The sequence below is a fragment of the Aythya marila genome (assembly GCF_965140915.1).
Source record: "Aythya marila genome assembly, chromosome: 3".
NCBI classification, from domain to species: domain Eukaryota; kingdom Metazoa; phylum Chordata; class Aves; order Anseriformes; family Anatidae; genus Aythya; species Aythya marila.
Genome location: NC_139044.1, coordinates 60,944,274 through 60,966,808, shown reverse-complemented (window position 1 = coordinate 60,966,808; position 22,535 = coordinate 60,944,274). Strand labels below are relative to the sequence as shown.

The 22,535-nt window shown below is 42.1% G+C and overlaps 1 protein-coding gene across 1 annotated transcript in view; it reads right to left on the bottom strand.

The window, feature by feature from the left end:
- ZNF292 (zinc finger protein 292) overlaps positions 1-22,000 on the bottom strand; it is a 58,466-nt gene extending 36,466 nt beyond the window's left edge. Inside the window, exon 1 of the mRNA XM_082758331.1 lies at positions 21,825-22,000. Within this exon, the coding sequence (XP_082614457.1) occupies positions 21,825-21,983 (159 nt within the window). The 5' untranslated portion in view covers positions 21,984-22,000. The remainder of the gene's footprint in view (positions 1-21,824) is intronic.
- Between the last annotated feature and the right edge of the window lie 535 nt (positions 22,001-22,535).

Sequence of the window (22,535 nt, the reverse complement as noted above, 5' to 3'; positions counted from 1 at the left end):
AAATGAGCTTAAACAACCACAGAAAGTCTAAGTAAATCTATCTTGGAAACGATTCTAATTTCTTAGAAGTCATAAACTGTGTTTTCTGTAAAGCATTTCTGTAATAACTCAAAAAGACTCGAGTCTTCGAGCTCCCCTACAAGCAAACTCCACTCCTTCTCCAAATCTCACAGTACCAATTACTCTGACAGATCAAAACAACCACATCTGAACATTTCTGGCTAACGTACCACGTGAGCAAAGCTCAAAACTACACTACTTGGCATCTGAACATTTTATACAGCAAAATACATACTCTGTGGTATGTAAGAAGCTAAGTTCAGCAATAAGGAAAAAGCCAAGCTAAACAGGGAACCATTTATTATTTGAAACAGTGCATACTACTTTGGTGGGTGAAGAAGAGGACTTGAGATGTTTATTGGTGGTGGAGACTGTAGGGATAAAGTATCTATAATAAGAGCATAAGAGAAATTTCAAGTTCTAAACTCTCTCATGGACTCCTATCCAATTGGTATGTTCTGGAGTCGTGCGACTTAGGGAATTCTTGCAAAGTGTTATATGAATGCAAGCAAAAAAATTCACACTTCATCTTCAAGCTGCTTTGCCAGTGCTCCTCCTCTCTCAGATACGACCGCTGTGCTTGCCCTCGATGTGGCAGGAAGCAATTTAAACCCCAAAACAATAAAAGTAAGGAATCCTGCTTCTTTTATGTGCATGGCCAAACCTATAGACACCACCATGGGATCCAGTGGTTAACACCTCCACTTATAAACACAAACCCCATCGTATCCACATGTTATCTAAGTAGCTACGGCAAGTAACGTTACATAATTATAAAAATGATTAAGATAAGGTGGGTGTGACACCCTAGGGTGTTCACTGACACACAGACACCTAGCAGGTCTGTGATGTACGTAAGCCAAGCTCACAAACTTTAACTTTGAATCCACTCAAATCAAAACTCATCCATAATTAAGTTTTTAAACAAACAATGTTTCTCCACCTGTCAGTGGGACCAGCAAGTAGCTCAGTACAGGAATAAATCTTCCAGACGTAAGAAGTATCAGCACCACAAAACTTACAGCAGTTTTGATTTTTTACACTATTCAGCTGGCAACTGAACGAACATTGGGTACACACCATTATAAAATGTGACTAATGCTTAATTTCTGATGTTGCAGCACTTCATACTTGAACAAAAACTTTTGGTCGACTGTCCAACTCAAAAGCCACCCAGACTTTGGGTATCTTGATAAATTTCCAGCTTCAAGGGACTTCTAACATTACAGCACTTATAGTTTATTATAAAGAATGCCTTGATTTAAGGATTAGCAAGTCCCGAAAATATTTGTTTTGCCACTGCTCATCTTTTCTTGAAGCTCTAGACTTGGAAAAGACTTAGGATTACATAAAACAGCGTATCTCAGAGAGGTATATAACAAGACATAGGCAACAGTAGAACAGATCTAATTTTTAACATGTATGTACACAAAAATATATGTAAATCCAGGTCTCAATACAAGGATCCAGCCCACAAAATTAACTCTGGAACCTGATCTGTGGGCTGTAAGCCCACAACGTCTTGGCTTCTGTTTAAAAGAAAATCATTTCTAGTTCTTTGATTTTTTTCCTGATGTTAGCTGATACAGTGGTGGCTATTTAACTCTTCAAATGGCATACCAGCCACCCTTCCCCACAAAACACCCGTACTGATCAAGGTCCTTGAGGCAACGCTTTGAATTCAATGAGCTCATTGCCCCTCTCTTGTTCTGCGGTGTCATCATGATTTCAAAAACAGAAAACCCAAGAAGTAGTGGGAAGGGGTACAGGGTATAGGTCTAAGCCAATAAATCCAGTTTCTTGCGTAGGGGAACATCACAGTCCTCCTCACTTGGTTTCCAACTCTCAGGGGTTGAACACAAAAACAAACCACCAAAAATCACCACCACCATGGCCAGCTCCCAGTACAGACCAAGTTACACAGAGCAGAGGTGACCCCAGTTCTCTGCCCTGTCTCCGTCTCCTCCAGTTTAAGGGCATGGGAACATCTTCATTCTTTCCCTGCTCCACATGCAGTTCACTGCTAGAAGAACAGCTTTACATAGGTTAATACAAACAGAGAAGGAACAGTTTTTCTCAGCATCACTGACACTACTGTCAATTGAAACAAGCAGCGATTCTGTGCTTACTAGCACTAGCAAGCTTTACTTGCACTGTATGCAGCCCTTTACTTTCCTAACATTCACTCGTTATCATCTCTTAAATACCATTTATAGGGTAAGGGTTGTTTGGACCTTGAGGAAATCTGTGACCAGAGCTAATCCTTAATCAGCGAGAAACAGAACAAGATTTAATTCCTATCAGCTCCCCAAATACATTCAGCGTGTAGACTCAAGTGCTTGTGCTAGCACAAAGCAAAGAATGCAGAATTATTTCTTTGGAGGAAAGCGTTGTCTTAAGACTCTTTAACTACTGCATGAAATCAGCAGGACAACATGGACAGATATATCTGATTTCTTCTCTGAAGAACACTAATACCAACTAACAGGCAGTGAGTTTCATGGTAACTGCCTTGCAGACTGTACACTTTCTGAAACTAGCGACCAGAATTTGCTCTGAAATTGAATGAAAATTAAGAACTGGCCACAGATGTTTCTGTAGTATGTTAGGTATGCTTCATATACCTAATTAATGAATTGAATAAGACCAGTAATTAAACTACTGGCCATAGAATTTCACTGGCCACAAAGTTAAAGCTCTCCTTTTGTTTTCTTTTAGGAGTCTTCTGAATTAATTTTCTAATTCCCTTCCATATCCTTCTCCCACCTCAGCATGCGACTGCGCAGCTGGGCTGAAGACCAGCGACAGTCGTACAGAAACCGCATGCTATCCTGAGCGACGCTCTCAGGCATTATTTGCAAAGCAACAAGCCTAGATACAAACACCAAAGAATTAATTCTCGTTGCACTGTACAGGCCCATTCTGGTTTTGTATCTTTCTTGCACCTGCTTCATTTCTCCATTTTTAATCCAATTGTGTACCTATACTGTTACATTCAAACCACTCCGATAAATTTTCATTTCTCTTGATTTAGTGAAACAATACAAAACATTGACCTGTGAGATTCTTTTTCCTCTCTAGAAGATTACAACTTAGGGAGTAGAAATTAAAGTGCACGGGAAGATGGGAAGCAACATATCCATGATTTTCCTTCTGTATTTGAACCTCTGAAGTTTGCCTTTGTAAGGCTTTGAGTTCACAAGACTGCTTTGAAAAAAATCTCAATTATTTTTGCCTTAGAGTTAGTTCAAAAACATCAACTGCCACAATCTTTATCCTTCTTTGTACTTTTTGTAAAAGGAGTTTCCTGTCAAAATCCTACATTTCAGATAGTGGGAAAAACAGACAATCCTCTTTATTTAGCTTTGAGTGCCAGAGACACACACACCTCATACAGAAACGCGTAAACCATCAGTCAGAAGCCTGAAAAAATTCTTTTCATTTGAAGGCTAAATCACTTTACTGTGGTGCTACTATTATCTGGCTTTAAGAGCAGCAGAGCATGCCACACATATGTATATGATTTAAATACATATTCGTTGGAAACTGCTGCCTTCTGTATTAGCTCTCATTATAAACTCATATTCATTGGCAGACACTGACTTTTGGAAACGCACAGCAAAAGTGAGCGGGAATATTAGCTGAAGTGCTGTGAACTGTTTGCTCCCTGTAAGTACTGCTCAAATGGTACTCACCAGCCGAGGCACTTTCTTTTTCCATACAAACCGGGGAAGGATAAAGGCTGTGGTATTTACTTCTTTCAGGTCATGAAATATATTGGCTGTGGTCAGCTACTGAACTATGCACAAAGAGTTTTAGTAACTTTAATACTCTAGCCTCCAGGAACTCCACATTACTATCTGCCTGCAATTATTTCACCTCTCGGCCTTAAATTTCATGTGTACTACCTCAATTGAGCAAGAACTGCCTTTTGAATTGACGCAGCTGCATTTTTAAGAACATAATGCACAATAAGGAGTCTAAGATGCCTCCTGCTTGTCAGTCTCTAAGTTACTAAAGCATGCACTGATGTGCCAGGTGAATTGGGCAATGCCAGATGACACAGCAGCTCTAAGGCCATGAAAATGCTTGTTGTGTCTTTTTGGAGTCTTCCTATCCCAAGTGACTGCTGCTGGATGTGACAAACACTGACAACGCAGCCATACTGACCTCTGGAGAAAGGAGAAAGGAAGGGATGATTCCAACCAAGTCTGTATTACCAGGACAACCCACTCTTTTGGATTACAAAGTTAAAATGTAGTCTTGAAAGCAAGCTTTAACACTTCTACCAAAACTTCAACTGAAAACAAACATCACCTGCTGTATCCCAATATCCAGTATCCTATGTGTCCTCATTCTAGCACTAACTGCCATCTTTTTGGTTTTGACACTTCAAAAATAATTTTACTGAAGCTTATACAAGTGAGATTTACTGTGTCTCTTTTTTTAAAAAAAATCATTTCTTCCCCTTCAAGTATCAGTATTTCATTTTTTTGCCTTTTTCATCCATCTCTGTACCTTGCAGATGATCATTAACAGAACGTAAGGATTTAGAAGTCTGACTAGGTCACTCCTCTGATGTATTTTTTCTCCGACAAAGGAACTGCGTACTATTCAGAAACAAAAAATAGCCCAGTTAGTACATTAAAGACCCCCAATACCAACTCCAAGGGTCTGCAACATTAGGGCAGTTTTCATTCCCCAAACCCAAATCTGCTTCTCTTTGAAACAGTATTTCCTACATGCGTGTTTCACGCTGATGACTTCCCTTTAGGTGCAATAGTTATGAGCTCCAACTAATTGGCTGTTTAACTCTGGTTCAAAAGAAAAGAGACCAGTATTTCAGACAGGGCAGCTGGAGCAGATGATCATTGTAGGTCCCTTCCGAATAACTCTCCTAAAGATTTTATTTATAGTAACACTTCCAGAAGTGAGCTATTTGTGCAGCAGGGAATAAGAATGCCACAAACCATTTGCTACACGGGTCTGCGAGACGAATTGTTCACCAGTGCTGGAAACACACATACAGGCACATGTCCATGCTCAGTCTTCAAAGTCTCTGCCAGTCACTTCTTACACGGTACACGTGGTCACTGAAAGCTCCTACATTCGGGACCAGTACCATAAACGAAAGACACTGATACATCTCAGAGGTACAGCACGGAGAAGGAAGCAGGGAGGGTAACTGAGCACAAACAACAGAGAACATCATAGTGCATATATTGGGATTCTGTGGACACCACAGCATTTTGAGATCTCAAGAAACTGGCAATTGAATTTCCATTTCAGCAGTTAAGCCATCATATAAAGAAGCTTCAAGAACAGTCTCTTGAATGTACAGGCTTATATGCTTGCTCCAAGATGAGATTAACATGTTTCTTTAAAAAATAAATAGAATGGTGCTTTTTAATACGGATAGATTCATTAGCGCAACACCTACAGGAAACCCATATAAACCCCAAGTACTTCACAGATTAATGAGTTAGAATATTTCAAACTATTCTATAGCATGCGAACAGCAATATGAAAATAAAGCTATTATACACAACAAACCAATTGCTTAGATCAGGGGCAGAGCAACATGGTGAGAAATAAAATGCCTTTATCAAAGGAGTGGAAAAACACTGAATGGCTGTTGTAAGAAAGACTTCTCTTTATGGGAATAAGTACACCAGGAGGAAACGCTCTCTATTCTTTTTAAGGATATTTTTTCCTCCCTCTTCAAGAGGGAATTTCTCAATGTGCAAGCAGAGGTGACAAGTCCTTGAACAGCATCAGAGCATGGGTAATCAAGTGCTACAAATTGCAAGACAGCCTAATTCCTGACAGAGCCCCTGAACCTAGGTGATAAAACACGAGGAACATAACTATATCTGAATTGATCTGCATTCGGATCGAGTAGGCAGCTGCTGACGTCTCCTTCAACAGTGGGATAAGAACTTTTTCAGGTAACAAAGCTGGTATCTTGCTGGTTCTTCCGAAGAACCTGAAGTTCACCAGAACCTCAGGTTCTTCTGTTCACCTAAAGGAACAACAGAACCATCTTTATAGCTGTTTAAATATCATCACTCTCAGACTTAGTGATGTACAGCTCCTTAAAGCTGAAGACCACCTTTCTTGTGAGCTGCTTTCTCTCCTCCTTGTTGTTCAGTGTTTTACCAGAAGATGGAGAACAAACCTTTCATCATGTATAAGGAGTCTTGAGAAGTGCTTAAACTCGCCTATGATTTGCAACTTGGGAGAAATAGAAGAAGTTGATGCTTTTAAAAGCATTCTTCAGTTGCGGGTCCCATGCATTTGGGTTTGCTGCTATGAGAAGGAAGCTAGAGGCAGCTAAGGAACTACTGGGATGCAACAAGCATTAAGGTGCACATTGTGTGAGCACAGACCACTGAAGTGAGATGTCAGTCAAATGGAATATTCAAGGAGAAATTTGAATAGTTCTTGAACTAGTTCCACACGTTGAAGAAAACTTAATAAAATAATATCTAATTCAAACAAAGTCTACCTCAGATTTCCTGTGAGACTTCAATATCGAAGACATTTAAACAAGTACTACGGCTGAGATGATTTTCAAGGAGTTTTAAAGAGCAAACTACACCTCTACATTATCTTGCCTATCCATCACATCTCTGTAATGCATTAACCCTCTGGATCAAGGTATTTTTCCCCTACCACCATCACTGCAATCCACCTTTCCTTTCATTTCACATTGCCTCCAACACAGAAGCTCACACAAACAGCCTGTTCTCCTTTTGCTTTTTCAGTTGGCATGCTTTATATGCAAAGGGATTCTAAGCCTAGCACAAAAATTACACAGAAAGCCATAGACATTCACAAAAGCTTCAGACAGAACGGAAACCTCTGACATGACCCAGCCCTCACAGATACGCCTAAATAAAGAACCAGATCATATCAAGAAGACAACAACATTAGTTTTTATCTTCATTATTTAGATCTGTGCACGGAGAGGTTGTTTTTACAAAAAGTCAGAGAACTGCACTTCTAATTCATTTCCAAACCAGCTTAATTATGGAAATTAAGACTTATACCAGTTAACTTATTCTGTATTTGTTTACCAATTTGTTTACCACTGTTATCTTAATTTTGTAGCTACACAAACACTGTGAGAGTATTAGCTCTTACCTGTTTGGTATTATCATGCCATATAATCCAGAACAGAACAAAACTGCAGCAGGTATGGAACACAAGACTGCATTTATAAAATAAAGGATTACATCACCAAATATGATCACCTCTTCTACTGTGCAGGTACTATCTAAATTACAGTTAGGATTAACACATGATGGAAGAACATCAGTTCCAATTTTTACTCAGTTTTTGTTTTCAAAACCTTTCAAAATTAAGTTGCCAATGAACTATTTTTATTTTGAGTGCTGCTTTTGAATTGTTTCACAGTAAAGTTAAGCAAAGCACAGCTCTGGAAAGTCAAGATGTCCTTGGCTGAAGAGTCAGCTGATGCTGCTTTAATTCTTGTGGTGATATTGACTTGTGCCCAGAAGGGAGGGTTGAAGCCAGACTCAATTCTATCACTTACTACGAGATTGCATTTAGGCAATTATTTTCATTCTCAGTTTCTGCAGGCATCGTACAGAACTATCTAATTTTTTCCTCATTACTATTCCTCTTCTCCACTGAAAGGCAGCAGTTCCAACACTCCCTGTTTTTACCTTTTCCTTCAAACAAAAAATTCCAGCTGCTCTACACCCCCATCCTTACACCATCAGCTGCTCTATCCTGCAGTTAAAAGCAGAGCAAAGTCAAGATTACTAAGCACTGAATTAGTGAATCCAAACACTACTCAGCAAAGTCGAGAGACTCATTCAGAAATGCAGGTTAGCAGCAAAAACTTCAAAACTATACACCATGGGAGTTTGCAGGTAACTGCTGGTCCACAAAGAGCTCACAGCGACTTCAGCACGATGCGTTGCAATGAAGACGGATCCACACAGCAGAAGAGCTGGTGCTGAGTCCACAACACATCCACCCGTGGCTGACTAAGCCTCTCGGGGTGGAATGTGACTGACCAATAAATCCCTACGACAGAAAAAGGCTCCGCAGAGATGGGCAAGGAGGATGTGCCCGTGCAGCTCAGGGAATAACGCCGGGTGTGACTGAGCACTGCTGCTGCAAAGAAGCTGATTTTACCTCAGCACAAGGGGGACTGGAGAGTGGCCTTGGTTTTAGATAAGCAGCTATGAGCAGTTGAGTGGACCAACTGGCTGAATAAATCTTCCTCCCTATGTTCATTAAGCAAGTGTTAATGTCTCCCTGAGTTAGCCAGAGTGGCAAGTTGGGGGAGAGAATACATGGCTCAGCCCAAAGCACAGGATAATATCTGAACAACTAGAAGAGCTCTGAACAGAGCAGTGGGCTTGAGCTTGCTTCAACCCACACTCCTCCCCAGCATCTGGGACACCCAAAATTGTGAAAGCAAAGCACAGAGACCAGTAACGGGCACACTTGTGTTAAGATCCTACCATCTACTGCAGTTGCTCTCTTGTGTTTGTATAGTTATTTCAGTGCACTGCTGTATCACTTTTCTAAATTAAAGCCCTGTGTAACATCATACATCTTCCAAGAAGAACACCTGGTATTAAGCATCCCACCGTCCATGCAGGGGATACCTGAAAGAACCTGGTCAGAGAGCACTGGACTCCGACAGCACCACCAGAGATCCCACCTGGGGCTGGCTTTCAGCTGGTTCCAGTCGCTAGATAACCTTGTAGTGGCTGAATTAGACCGCCTGCAATCACTTCTGAGGCACAGCTCCTGGTTTAGTTTCACCCCAAACGCAGCCAATTTCCACACTGCCAGAATGCTCCACGCTGTGAAATAATGTATGGTAAGCAGGGCTGCTGAGATCACCACTTTCAAAACAAAGTTCTGGTCTGAGCCACACTGCTAACGTACAGGCACCTGCTATTTTGGTGCACACAGCCTTTATGGATATGCTACGTTATCTGGAAGCTGTTCTTTCAGCCATTTACTTTCATTCATCTACTGAACACAGATGTTCACGACACTATTTTTGTTAGTGTATAAACACGTTTACATGCCCTTGCCTCTATTAATGTTTCTCCTTCTGGAACACAAACAGTCCACTCTGTACGCAGTGTGAAGTACCACATAGGTGATGGCACTGAGATGTTGTATGGTATCTGCTGTACCCAGACACGTAGGTATCCACGCTCTGCTGTAAATGACTGTCACTTCTCAAGAACTAATATGGTTAGGTGTTAGCTCAAGCACTTTCTACTTGCAGTTTTCTGAGCAGTTTTAAAGGTAATCCGTAAAACAGTATTGCAAAATTCCATACGTCTGCAAGCCTTGGGCAATATACAATATATATATTTTAAATAAGCATTCTCTCCTCACCACCCTCTTCGTTTTTCTTCAGTCTGAGTTTCCAGAACAACCACATAAAGCTGAATTGTTGTCTATCACACCAGAACACAAAGAATACATTGCATTACAATGGCACAATTTTCTTGCTGCAGAACTGCAGAAATAAGACACAGACCTAAGGTTTATGCTCAAGCCTTGCCATAAAGGGAAAAGGAGATGCACAGAAACAGCAGGAAATCAAGCCCTGTATGCTTATCTTGCAGTAACTCATTTGTATACCCATACTGAAGGAAAGCTCTCCTTCTGGAGATTTTCAAAGGCAACAGTAAGTTAGTTCAGAAAAATAACTTTTCCAGGAAAAGGTACCTGCCAAAGAACTAACTTCTAATTAATTTTCATGTAATAAAGAGAATTAGAATATTCCTGAAATCCAGTAAAGTTTATCAATTACCCTGCAATGAATGATTCACCTTCTCATTGTTTTCAACCCCTTCATACATCCCTATGTACAAAATATATATAATGTATACGTACATCCACTATATACAGTAGTTTATTATACAAAATAAGTTTCTTGAATATCATCCTATGAAAATTAAAAAATATGGAAATTGAGGAAGAAGATAAAAAGTCAATAATCACAGAATCACCATAGGGTTGGAAGGGACCCTTAAGGCCCACCCAGTCCCACCCCCTGCCATGGGCAGGGACACCTCCCACCAGCCCAGGTTGCCCAAAGCCCCATCCAGCCTGGCCTTGAGCACCTCCAGGGATGGGGCACCCACAGCTCCTCTGGGCAGCCTGAGCCAGGGCCTCACTACCCTTTGAATGAAGAATTTCCTCCTAACCTCTAATCTAAATCTTCCCTCTTTTAGTTTAAAACCATATCCTCTTGTCCTGTCATTATCTGACTGAGCAAAAAGTTGCTTTCCATCTTTTTTATAAGCCCCCTTTAAATATTGAAAAGCTGCAATGAGGTCACCCTAGAGCCTTCTCTTCTCCAGGCTGAACAAGCCCAACTCCCTCAGCCTGTCCTCAAAGGAGAGGTGTTTCAGCCCCTTGATCCCTCACGGCCCTCCCTCGCCCTGCTGGCCACACTTCTTTTGATGCAGCCCATTATGCCGTTGGCTTTCTGGGCTGCAAGTGCACACTGACAGCTCATGGAGAGCTTCTCATCAACCAACACCCCCAGGTCCTGCTCCTCAGGGCTGTTCTCAATCCATTCCCTGCCCAGCCTGTATTTGTGCTTGGGATTGCCCTGGCCCAGGTGCAGGACCTTGCACTGGGCCTTGTTGAACCTCATGAGGTTCGCACAGGCCCACCTCTCAGGCCTGTCCAGGTCCCTCAGGATGGCAACCCTTCCCTCCTGCGTGTTGGCCACACCACATGGCTTGGTGTTGTCTGGACGATAATGATAATTGTCATGAGCTACTTTTATTTTTTTTTTTTTATTATTATTATTTTTTTCCCCTAAAAACATACTCACAGATCTATTTAGGTCTTCTTCATGGAAGTCTTTTACAAATCTCATAGTTACCATGATCATGTACTAACTGAACAGCTTTCATTACTCCCGAAGATGCAGGAGTACAACCATTATTTGAACTCCCTCCTCCTTTCCCTACATTCGTTTCCATCATGTTATTTAATGATCTTGGTGGTTCTCTACAACTACATGATTATAGCTCACATCTCTCTGTTGCACATCTACGTGAAGGAGACTTAGGACTAATTGCAGGAAGAATCCATGCAATGATGATTGACAAAGAAACTCACACTGTGATTAATTTAATTTTAAATTCTTCTTAGAAGTCCATTTGTAAGGAGACGAGTGCCTAAGTCTCCAGTGCACAAGCATATGTAGTTAACCAGGCCTCTTACCACCTATTTCTACTTCACTTTGCAGGTAAAGTAATTGCCGTGACAAAGGAAAAGATTATCCAGCTGCATTTTCCAATGCATGCAACTTCACAGCAAATTACCACTGCCCCCAAAATCACTGATGCTAAACCAGGACAGATACAAGAACGCCACCGGAAGACATATTTACATTTCTAAGGCAGAGTCTGCACTGGAGCAGGGGCTGACAGAAGCACCTCAGCTGCCACAGAGGCAGAAACAGAAGAAAGGCTTGAGGGGCTCAAGGCTGCCACAACTCTCAGAGCCATAATTAGGCCGCCTACCATCACCAAGAAAATATCACAAATAAAGACAGCGAGGAACGGAGACGACTCTCTCTGGAAAGTTAATTAGCAAACACGGAACTTGCTGTTAATTGATAGAGAGATGCTTTTCTCCCCAGATATATGTTAAAGGAGCAAGCACGCTGTATGTCTTTCATCAGGGCACGCTGCACATACTTCATGAGCTCAGACTGCTAATTATTAAATTGAGAGAGGCAAAATAAAAGGTGCCTTTCTTCCCATTGATTTTTAGTCACTATTTTGATTATGATTTGAAACCCAGCTAGTTTTAGAAACAGAAGTAGAATTACCTACAAAATGAATGGCCACTCTCTGCTTAAATCCATAAACTGCTTCAAAAAAAAAAAAAAAAAGGTAATTACTTAAAATATCAGGAAATGACTTCATTAAGTCTCATCCTTTGTCACACACAGTAACAGAAAGCAGAAATTATCCTTCCTTAGGCTTGCCTTTAATCTTTTAGCATTTTGCATTCAATATGCTCTTTCTGATCTTGTCAGCGGTTACGATTTCTCTCTTGCGTCCTTACATAAGGGGAGAAGTTACAATAGTGCCAGGCTACATTTCTCTCTACTCGAGTTCTCATCCAGGCCTCAGATTAATGTTGTCCTCCCAACCTTCATGTTTTGGTGTGTTTAGTTAAAAACAACATTCAGCAGTTGGCTATTAAACAGGCATTTCAGGAATGTGGTGGGATGTTCATTACAGTAAACTTTTATCCACTGCCAGGAAATGCAATTTACCTATTCTTTTAATTATCAGACTGGCATATGGGCAGATTAAAAATAGGAAGACAGCCAAAAATAACTATTACTAATCTGAAAAGATGTGTATTTCCTGGAATATAGATGACTTGAACCTGTTCTGGTGGGTCAAGTAAAATGAGATGTTACAAATATTTCTGTAGTTCATCTGCTTAACATACTTGCATTAGCCGTCTATCAGCCGTATGCAACTTCTTCTAGCACTACTGAAGACCTTTTTTAATTCTGATGAGAACCTAATTGATGATCTCCTCCTCCACAGAAAGGTTACTTGTCATTTTAGCTTGCCTGTTCAGTACGGTCAAACTGGCATCCCAGAGGATGCTTCCATCTGATCCAAATTTCCTGTGCAAGAACAAGGCAACGTCTGCCTGATTCAGAGGGAGTCCAATAACCAAGCGTGTCCTTACAGCAGTGCCAAGGTACAGCCACTACGTCCACGTGTGAGGAAGGAGAGGAGCCAAGTTTACACTCTATCCCATTAACAAACAGCCCACAGCAGAACCGGGAGCTCCTGCCATCACACCAGTAGGATTTGTAAAGCCCACCTGGGTATCCAGAAGCAGGATTTAATTGCCACACCAGTTTCAACTAGATTGGTATGTAAGTTCCAGGGCTGCAGGACGTGGAGATGAAAAAAACGTACATCTTCACTATTATGTACTCATATGGATTTTTATCCCAGCTATTCCCTTTGTAACTATTGTCCCCCAACAATAAAAGAAACAAGTTCAGATTTTGTTTTCTGAGTTTCTAAATATTTTCTCTGCTTGTCCTCTTCCTTGTGTTCGTTCTGTTACAAAACAGCGTACTATCACAAATTCCTGAGGCAAGCAGCAATCACAGGACAGAGGAACTCCTTATTCATAATTTGATTTAATGCCTGGTCACTGAACGTACTTCACTGATTCACGGAAGTGATATTCAGTGCATTGTACGCATAAATATCCAACGTGATTTACCTGCTCCCCAGAATAAATAGCTCCAGACAGGGAATCATCAAGCCAGAAATATAACATACTACAAGACTACATAACCGCTATAGAAGAGAAGATAGAGAAAAAAATTGATTGGAATAAACCTGCAAAATTTACAGCCACGGTGTTTTTGCAGGTTTAGTCCTATTTCCTACTGGATGAGACTTATTGTCATGGAATAATTGTATAAAGTCCCATCACCTTTTTGATGTCACATATGCCTTTCTTTGTGAATGCCTTTGTTCTGCCGAGTACTAGGTATTATTAGATTAACTCTTCCCAAATGAAAGCAGTGCAGTTCATCCGTAGAGATGAAAGATCCCAGAAGCAATACCACAGAGTTGTCTTTAATGCATATTTGGAAAGGCAAATAGAATAGAAAAAAAGCATTCCACGCCTCAGAGAAACACCTGCATGCTTCTTAAAACACATTAAGTTCTTAACGTGTACAAAGACACAGACCTAATAAACAGGGCATACTATTTTACAAGGCAGTTCTAACCCACATTTTTACCTATTAACTTTCCAAGTCATTATACATCTCTATTTAAGAGATGCTGATGACACAGGAACTTCATGCCAGCTTCCCTGACAAAAACTGAAGCATTGTAACACCCTGTACTGTAACTGCTCAAGGATTTTCACAGAGACCTTTATAAACAGTACTAGTATAATAAAGATATAAAATCAATGCCTGGAGCACTATTTCCTGACGATATGCTCTGTACATACACAAATTTCCAATAGCATTTGTGGCTTGTGTAAGACTTCAGAAACAACATCTTGCTGCCTCCTACTCGTGGTACCAGTTTGATCCCTAATCCAACAAAGTCTTACAGAGAATCACCTGCTATATAGACCCTGTATGTATAAAGTCTCGAGTGAATATCCACACACAGATATATATCATTTAAATGGCAAAGCAAGTGGAAAAGGCCACATGAAACTCCTTGTTTCTCAGTCACAGTGGAAGTAAAAGATTCTCCTAAAAAGCATTTTTTTTTGCTGCCTTCCCTGAAGTTTTAAAGTCACGAGCTGTTCATTCTCTAACGAAATAATAAAAAGTTTCAGAAAGTGTCCTGAACAAAGAGATAGATGCCTTCCTTACAAGAAACACAACATGGGTGTTTTGATATTATGAGATACCTTACTGAACATTAATATTATCAAAAATACACTCCTTATACAGTCCTGCACAATAAAGATATTCAGCATTCATCATTTTGTGTTTTTTTAAGCAGGGAAGGCTAAACAGTAAAGCTTAGATAATTGCCCTTTTACAAAGCAACATTATTGATATTGCTTCAAAAGTGAGGTAAAAAAGTCTGGATTTGTGAGGAAAAAAACTAATGGCAGAAATACATTCGCCAGTACACAAGTACCTTGTATGTTTAATTACAGTAGTACAGATGCAAACGCCGCCACCTACTACGATTAAACTGAAGTCTACAGTAAGGTCTTCAGATTTTTATTTTTAAATAGCTGAAGGGTTAGGTAAAGCAAGATTCCCCCCCCCCCCCCTTTTTTTTTAAAAAAAAAAAAATAAAAAAAAATCTCCCCATCTTTGTAGGATCAGTGTCAAAGATGCTATGGAGCAAAATTAGCTAATCTACACTTCATACCCAGCAAGTATTCATTTTTGGTTGAAAGTATTTCCTCTTCAAGAAATGGCAGTTTGCTGATAGGAAGGATTTTCTTAACTCCAGTAAAAACATCACGTAACTTTAATCCAGCAAAAAATCTGCATCAGGGTAACTATGAGGCAGCCTTACATGGATAGTCACCGTCTTACTGAATTGCTTGTTCAGAACTGCGATGATTGGAGAAGGACTGAGGAATAGCTTTGAGAACATAAATGGTGCTTCCATCAGGAAAGGAATATGCTACTTTCCATGTCTACTAGGGATGGGATAAATCATAATAGTCTTAAATTCCCCCAAGAGATTAGAGATTAAATTTGGAAGCAAGGGAAACAAAACCTTTACAGACAAGCATAACTGAACCAAAACGTACGACCTATAGGGTTTGGGGAATCTTTCTTACCAGAATTTTCCAAGAAAAGGTTAAACAAGCATTTATAGTATTTACACCAAAAACTAATCCTGCTTTTGAATCACGGTCTATGTGACCGAGATCTCTTCCAGATGCGCGTTCTGTGTTGGGAGCACACTGCCAAACCCAGCCAGTTCAAAAGGGAAGTTTTCCAAATTGAAACACGGAATTATCGTGACCGTTTTGACTTAACTTCTACCTTTATTTGAAGAGTTTTAAGTAAAGAAGAAAATTTTATTCCTGGTTTTGAATAAATTGTTATCCATTTTTACACTGACAGCAAGTAAAAGGAACAATAATGAAAATACAATTCCTATTGCAGTAGATCTTAAACTCGTTTTAGTGGCAGTTTTGAGGTAGAGTCCCTGCCACCTGCCCAACAACACTATTAGAAGGCTGCTATTAAAGATTCAGCTCTTTTCATATGCAGTTTATAAAACACACACACATCTAAAACTAATTGCTCAAGTTCTAGTTGTCCAAGTAAGCTAGTAAGTAACTGGGTAATAATTCAAATAAACTACAGAAAACTACATTTTATAAAGGTGATCAGACTTGAGCTATAGCACAAATAAGTTAAGACATGAGTGAAATACACATTGAACTGAATGCACCACCTGAATGTGTTCGCTATCCCAAGAAGTCAATGCGTATCACATCCCAGAACTTCACACTCAAACATATTTGACTGAAACTATCATCAAGACAAAATAAAGGACTGACAGCATAGCAGAAGGTTTAGCATGAGTAGGAAAGCACATCAACGTGATTCTGATTTTCAAAGAGATTCACAGGTAGGAAAAATTAACTATTTCAATCACATCCACTTACTTTGATACACAAAGTTCTTATTAATTAAAAAAAAAACAACACACACCTTATTGGACAGAACTCAGAAGTTCTAGTGAAAATCAGCTCCTATCTGGCACAGTGCTAAGTAGCTCTGCCATTACTGAGGACAAAAACTAAGAACAATCAAGGTCATTGGTTAGACTTACCCTGAACTGTGAGGGTGCTCTTCCTAAGCACAGACACATTATGCCCAGATAAGCACCCATACCACATTTATCTGGAAAGATGACAATTCCCTTGACTCTTACAGTTTAACATAAAAACCAGGGGGTGTCTTTTTTTCAGGTCAGTAAGGTAGTATGTGACTTAACGTGGCAGGTCCGATAGTGATGAAAGAACAGAAATGTGCCTGAAGCAGCTCAAAGTCTGAACAAGGTTTTGCAGTGCTTACAGGTGCTTTTCTTTGCACCCTTGGGAACGTGTGTGATATGCTGCCGGTTAGAGGATTCACTGCGATTTCTGGAAGCTGTGTCTCCTGAACGGCAGATGACCTAGAGGTCACAGGGACTATTGTAAAACAGAAATATTAGAAGTCACGATGTGAATCTTACGCCCACAGTGGTACTGTACGTAAAGAAAATCTACTGTGAGATCAGGAAGAAACAGTGTGGTAGAAGCAAAAGCGCAGAGATGGAGACATCAAAACAGAAGCCTTTAAGGGTTAGCTCAGTGCAGAAATCACTCACTGGACTCTAAAGAAAATACTTTTCACATGAAAAATGGAAGAATACTGTAGAATTTGTGCATACTCAAAAGAAGATACAGAGACCTGATTACGCAGGAAATCATTAAACTGAAAGCTCAAGAAATAGCAAGAGCACAAACCATTCCACTGAAAATACTCTAGGCCACCGATGGTTAATGCATAATAATGTGTCTTCATAGATTCTGCTTACAAGTGAAGAACTTTACCTTGCCAGCATCCATCACCTGATTTCACCAAAAAGTCACTTTACTCCAGCAGAAAGTGACAGTATCATCCAAAGATCACGATTAGCTGTTGAGCTAAGCAAAATCAAGGCAGGATGCTGCATTTAACGAAGAGTTTGGTGAATGTTGTCTGGAGTAAGCAACTGGGCGTGCTATTAAGAAACAGAGGAAACGTCTTGTACTAGAAGAGCACCTGAAATTTTGCTGATGGTGTTTTTCACTGCCAGTGAATACTGATCATATGGTCTCATCAGGAGGAAGGACATCACACAGGTGCTCGATGAAACAGCAAACAAGTCCTTCAAAGGCTGCTGAGGTCTTCATACACACAATGACTCCTTGCAAGGGATCGTACTCTAACTCCAACAAGAAAAATAAAGACGCCTTCTGAAACACTCTTTTGTCATTAGATTAAGACAGTCTGGGTTTGGATAAATCCAAAAGTTGTAGTTGAAGGATTTAAGAAAGGCTTTATTTCCAACTTCTATGGACAGAACTGAAGATTATTTCAGTCATTTTGAGTCTGAAGAGAAAGCTAAGAATGTAGATACTAAAAGCAAGGAAGATGACAACAGTGAAGAACGTGACAGCATCATAACATTGTGAAGAAAGAGCCTGAGCTATAAAAACCAAACAACAATTCAGGCGCATGAAGAAAGTCAGAGTAACTTCCAGTACAGACAAATCACTGGTGATTACCTGTAATCAGTACGCAATAAAGTAATAAAGTTTTCGCTAATGATTATCAGATTAGTATTTCCCAACATTATCAAGACCTAACCTAGCACGTTAAGACATGAGCGGAGAGGAGGAGAAGTGGGGTAGGACCTGAAGGTATCAAGGTAGTTTTCTCATAACAGGCAGAAAACAGTGACAAGATAACCAACAGATGAGGCAAAAAAGCACAGGCTGAGTTCTTGAGGAAGGACAGCACAGCAGCCCAGATTATTTTCAGAGTTTTAATGTAACTCACTAGTTGTTGACAACTTGCGCATCAGTACAACAAACCTGACAACCTCTTAGCTCGGGAGAGTTTGTACCACAAAGTACAGCAGGAGAAAAAATATCCTCTGTAGGAGATTCAGAAAATAGATGAGAAGTCAAAACTAGTAACGGAGGGAAGACTGATAATATCAAAGATGCAACACACCAGCTACAGAAGGATACTCAGGGTAAGCAGAGGTACCCTCAAAGACCTCACAACTAATTAGCTAGAAAAGAAATTTTGTTACCAATTTAGCATTTAAGAAAATAAAGATTACCACGGTCAGCGAGCAGTGGAAAGGAGCGCAGCACTTACTGAATATGCCCCCTGGCATCATGTTCCCCTAGCTCTCAGGGGAAAAACAGATAAAAGTCATTTTGCTCTTCTGTAACTAAATACAATCAACAGATACCCTTGAAGAGCAAAGCCTGGAAAGAATCTAACCAGCTACGGCATGGCGACAAGAAAAATCCCTCCTTGGACCACTGTGAACTCTTGCAAAATTCACACTCTCAATTTCTAGTCGCTCCAGCTGAAGATGCTTGTTTTGTCTGCCCGTCTGCACACACAGTTTGTTGACAACATAACTGTTTGCCATGAATTTGCTAATTACGAAATTGCAACACAAGAGCATGAACCACAATTAAAAAGTCATTCTACATATATCCGTAACAATGAATTTGGCTTGATAACAATTAAAAATAATGCTCTCTACCGCATCTTGACAAGGGAGAACACAACAATTATGCAGATATGGTACGAGATCAAGGTACCGTCTATAATCCACTTAAAATTTAAGAATAATTGTAACGTTTCACTGTGCAGTCAGCTGCAAGGACAGAACCCAAATATTTATAGCTAATGGAATGCTTCATATAAAATTCATCAAAGTAAACTTTATTCTTCCGAGAGAAAAAAATGTTCTGGAATAACATTATTTTCCATCAAGGCGCAAGGTTTTCTAGTGTAAGGGTCCTGGTTTTCTGTGCTTCCAACAACTAATCTACAATGCTGGGTTATAATAGTTGGAATAGTTTAAACAGATTTCTAAAATCTAGATAAAGGATTTGGCTGCACATCTCCCACTTCATTTAATGAGAGTAGGATAGTTAAATCCCTCATTTCCCTTTGAATCCAAGTCTCTTTCAGTGCTCTACTGCAGATTCTTTAGCTTCCTCCAGTATGTAAATATGCTTATTTCTCAGACATTACGCTACCAACTTTATTAATAAAAAAAATCAATTTATGGCTACAAGCTATATGGTTGCTGGTCTCTCCAGTGTCAACACCTGGCAAAATCAAATAAGGACACGAGATTTCCAAGTAGTTCTGCGTACTTACTTCATGCCTAGAAACTAGAGCATTGAAAATAAAGAGAAACAACAACCCCAAAACACGTACGTGAAGTCACACTGAGATAAACACTAAAATGCTTTTTCAGCACAACACTTCCAGACTGTTAAGAGATGCTTGGTTTTATACATATGGTCAGACCAATTATTATTCTTGTACGTATACACATTAAAAGACTTTATCCTAGAAATCACGGCAGGTGCACTTAAACTTATTTAAAACACAGACTTCCAAGATTGCTTTTACCATTACATGAATCTTCTATAGCCTCTGTCACGTAGTGCATGCTCAGTAGCTAAGCCTACTACCTAGATCACGAATGCATTTTTGTGTTAGCTCCAATGAAGCATTAAAACCATCGAAGAAGCTGAAGCGGTATTTTGGCACTACCAGCACAGGTGAACAGATTAAGAAACCAAAAACACCTCCGTTGAACCAGCAGGAAAAGCCCCCACCCAACAGCATTACCACTCGTTACATCGAGCATCTGTTTAGACCTCAGCCTGAAGTGTGAAAAGCAGCATCTTTCAATACTGCCTGGCACGTCTTCACTCTCAGTGTTACACATCAGTCTCCAGCCTGCAGAAACACACACAGCCTTCCCACTAACCCTGGTATAGAAGTGACGGTAACACATCTCCAGATAGCATAGATTTTTATCTAAGTCAATGTCTACGTAACTTTTTGGTACAGAAGACTTGTTCGGAAAAGGTGCGAGTTTCAGAAAGAATTAACAAATTCAGGCCTTACAATGGACCTCTATTAGTGGCCACTAAAATTATAACCATAATAATTAGGTTTTGCTCAACTTTAACATCAAGTAACTACAATGTCACTCCTTAAGCACACGCAAGCATAATTTAAGCGATAAATTTGCTTTTGACACTGCTGATCTACTTGGTAGCAGTCATAAACGGTGTCTTCATTCCCACTTACCCAACCCCATCAGATCACGAACAGCTCATTCAAAAGTCAGAAGCGGGCCAGAGGCAGGAAAGCCAGATTTCCACCTCAGCATGTCCAAATTTAAGAAAGTGGTCACAAAGCTTGAGCAGGCTGAGAACAAACACGGCGATCTGAGCCAACCTAAACCCATCTCGTTCCCGTGCATCTATGCAGGCATCCTACCCCAGTGCAGCGTGATAAATTTTGGTGAAAGAGAACCTAAAACACAACTGCTGTATATGTGACATGAAATATGAGAACGGTGCATGCTCAAAATATTTAGTAGTGAATCTCCCTGGTTACCAAAAAGTAGTGCCCAGTTTAATCCAGAAGTGACAGACATGCAAATGAGCACGCTACAATGGCTACCACCAGGAATAAACTCTTTAGAAGAGGAGATATAAAATCACAAATGAGACAGGAGTAAAACCGATCTTTGAATTGCCTCCTGGCCATTACACCTTTTGGAAAGTTGTCTATGGACCACGAAGGGTTGGCCGCAACACGTAAATAGATGTTACCACTGTTATTGGATATGCTGGTTGTGAAAATTGAGATTGAAGCTGAAGCAGTTTTTGCAAATTTCAGTGCTTCAGGAGTAAAATACGTAAGAATTTGTTGTACAGGTTGTGCCATACCCAATGCTGGATGAAGAAGGATACATAAGAGAAACGGGGATGATGTTTAAGCGCGTAGATGACCAAATGGGAGCAGCCGGCCCTAGCAGCAGGCAACGCCATGAAGTTTGCTCAGCCAGGGATGCTCGGCGGGGTCACCAGTTCAGGAGAGGCACCTGCCGAGGGCCCTGCCCGGGGCCTGGCCATGCCCAGGCACCCACACAATGGTGCTGAGCCTCAGCCCCCAGGCGGGACCCGGCTCCCTTGACAGGGCGAGAGGCAGCCCCATAAACCTTCTGCTGTCCCCAGGGGCTCCAATTCAGCCCCCTCACCCGTTGGGGGGCGAGACAGGGAAGGGGAAGAGGAGGAGGAAGCAGCAAGGGGGGGGGGGGCTCCCTATGGCTCCTCACCCCCAAACCCCAGCCTGGGGAGGAGGAGGAGGAGGCAGGCGGGGAGGGGGGGCCGGGAACAAAGGGCCCTGGGATAAAGCCGAGCGGCGGAGCGCAACAAAGGGGCCCGCAGCCCGCCGGGGGGAGGCAGGGAGGCGGCCCGGAACCCCCGGGGGGATGAGGGGATGAGAAAAGGGGGGGGGGGGGGGGGGGGAGAAAAGAACCGTTGGGAGCCAACCGCCCCCGGCCAACCGCCACCACCACCCCCCCCCCACAGACACACACACACAGTGAGGGGAGGGCAGGGCAGGAGGGGGCCCCGCTGACCTGGCAGAGCTGCTGGCAGTACTCGCTGGCCGCCTGCACGGCGGGCTGGCCGCTCTCCCGCAGCCCGGTCTCCAGCTCCAGCAGCCGCTCCCGCAGGCGCCGCAGCTCGGGCAGGCCCCGCCGCCCGCTCTCCGCCGCCTCGGCCTCCTCGTCCGCCATCTTCGCGCCCCGCTCCGGCGCGTACGCAGCGCCCCCCCCCCCACCCCCACCCCCCCGCCCCGTGCTGCACCTCCCCCCCCTCCCTCCTCTCCTCCTCCCTCTCGGCCTTCCCGGCCCCCTCCTTCTTCCTCCTCCTCCTCCTCCTCCTCCTCCTCCTCCTCCTCCCCCCCCCCCGCGCCGCGTCACGTGATTACACAATGCCACGTTCCGGGGAGGGGTCACGTGCCGCGAGGGGAGGGGAGGGGAGGGGAGGGGTGGGGAAGGGGGGGGGGGGAGGGAGCGCGCTCCCGTCTGCCCGCCCCCGCGCGCGGTCACGTGGCGCCGCGCCCCGCCCTGCCGCCGACGGGTTTTGGCGGCAAATGGCGCCTCCTCCTCCTCCTCCTCCTCCTCCTCCTCCTCCTCCTCCTCCTCCTCCTCCTCCTCCTTCACCTCCTCCTTCACCTCCTCCTTCACCCGGCTGTGCCTTCCATTTTGTGCGCCCTGGGGAGCCCCCGGGGGGTGGGGAGGGTGCTGTGTCTGCCCCAACAGCCCAGGGAACACCCTCGGCTCTTG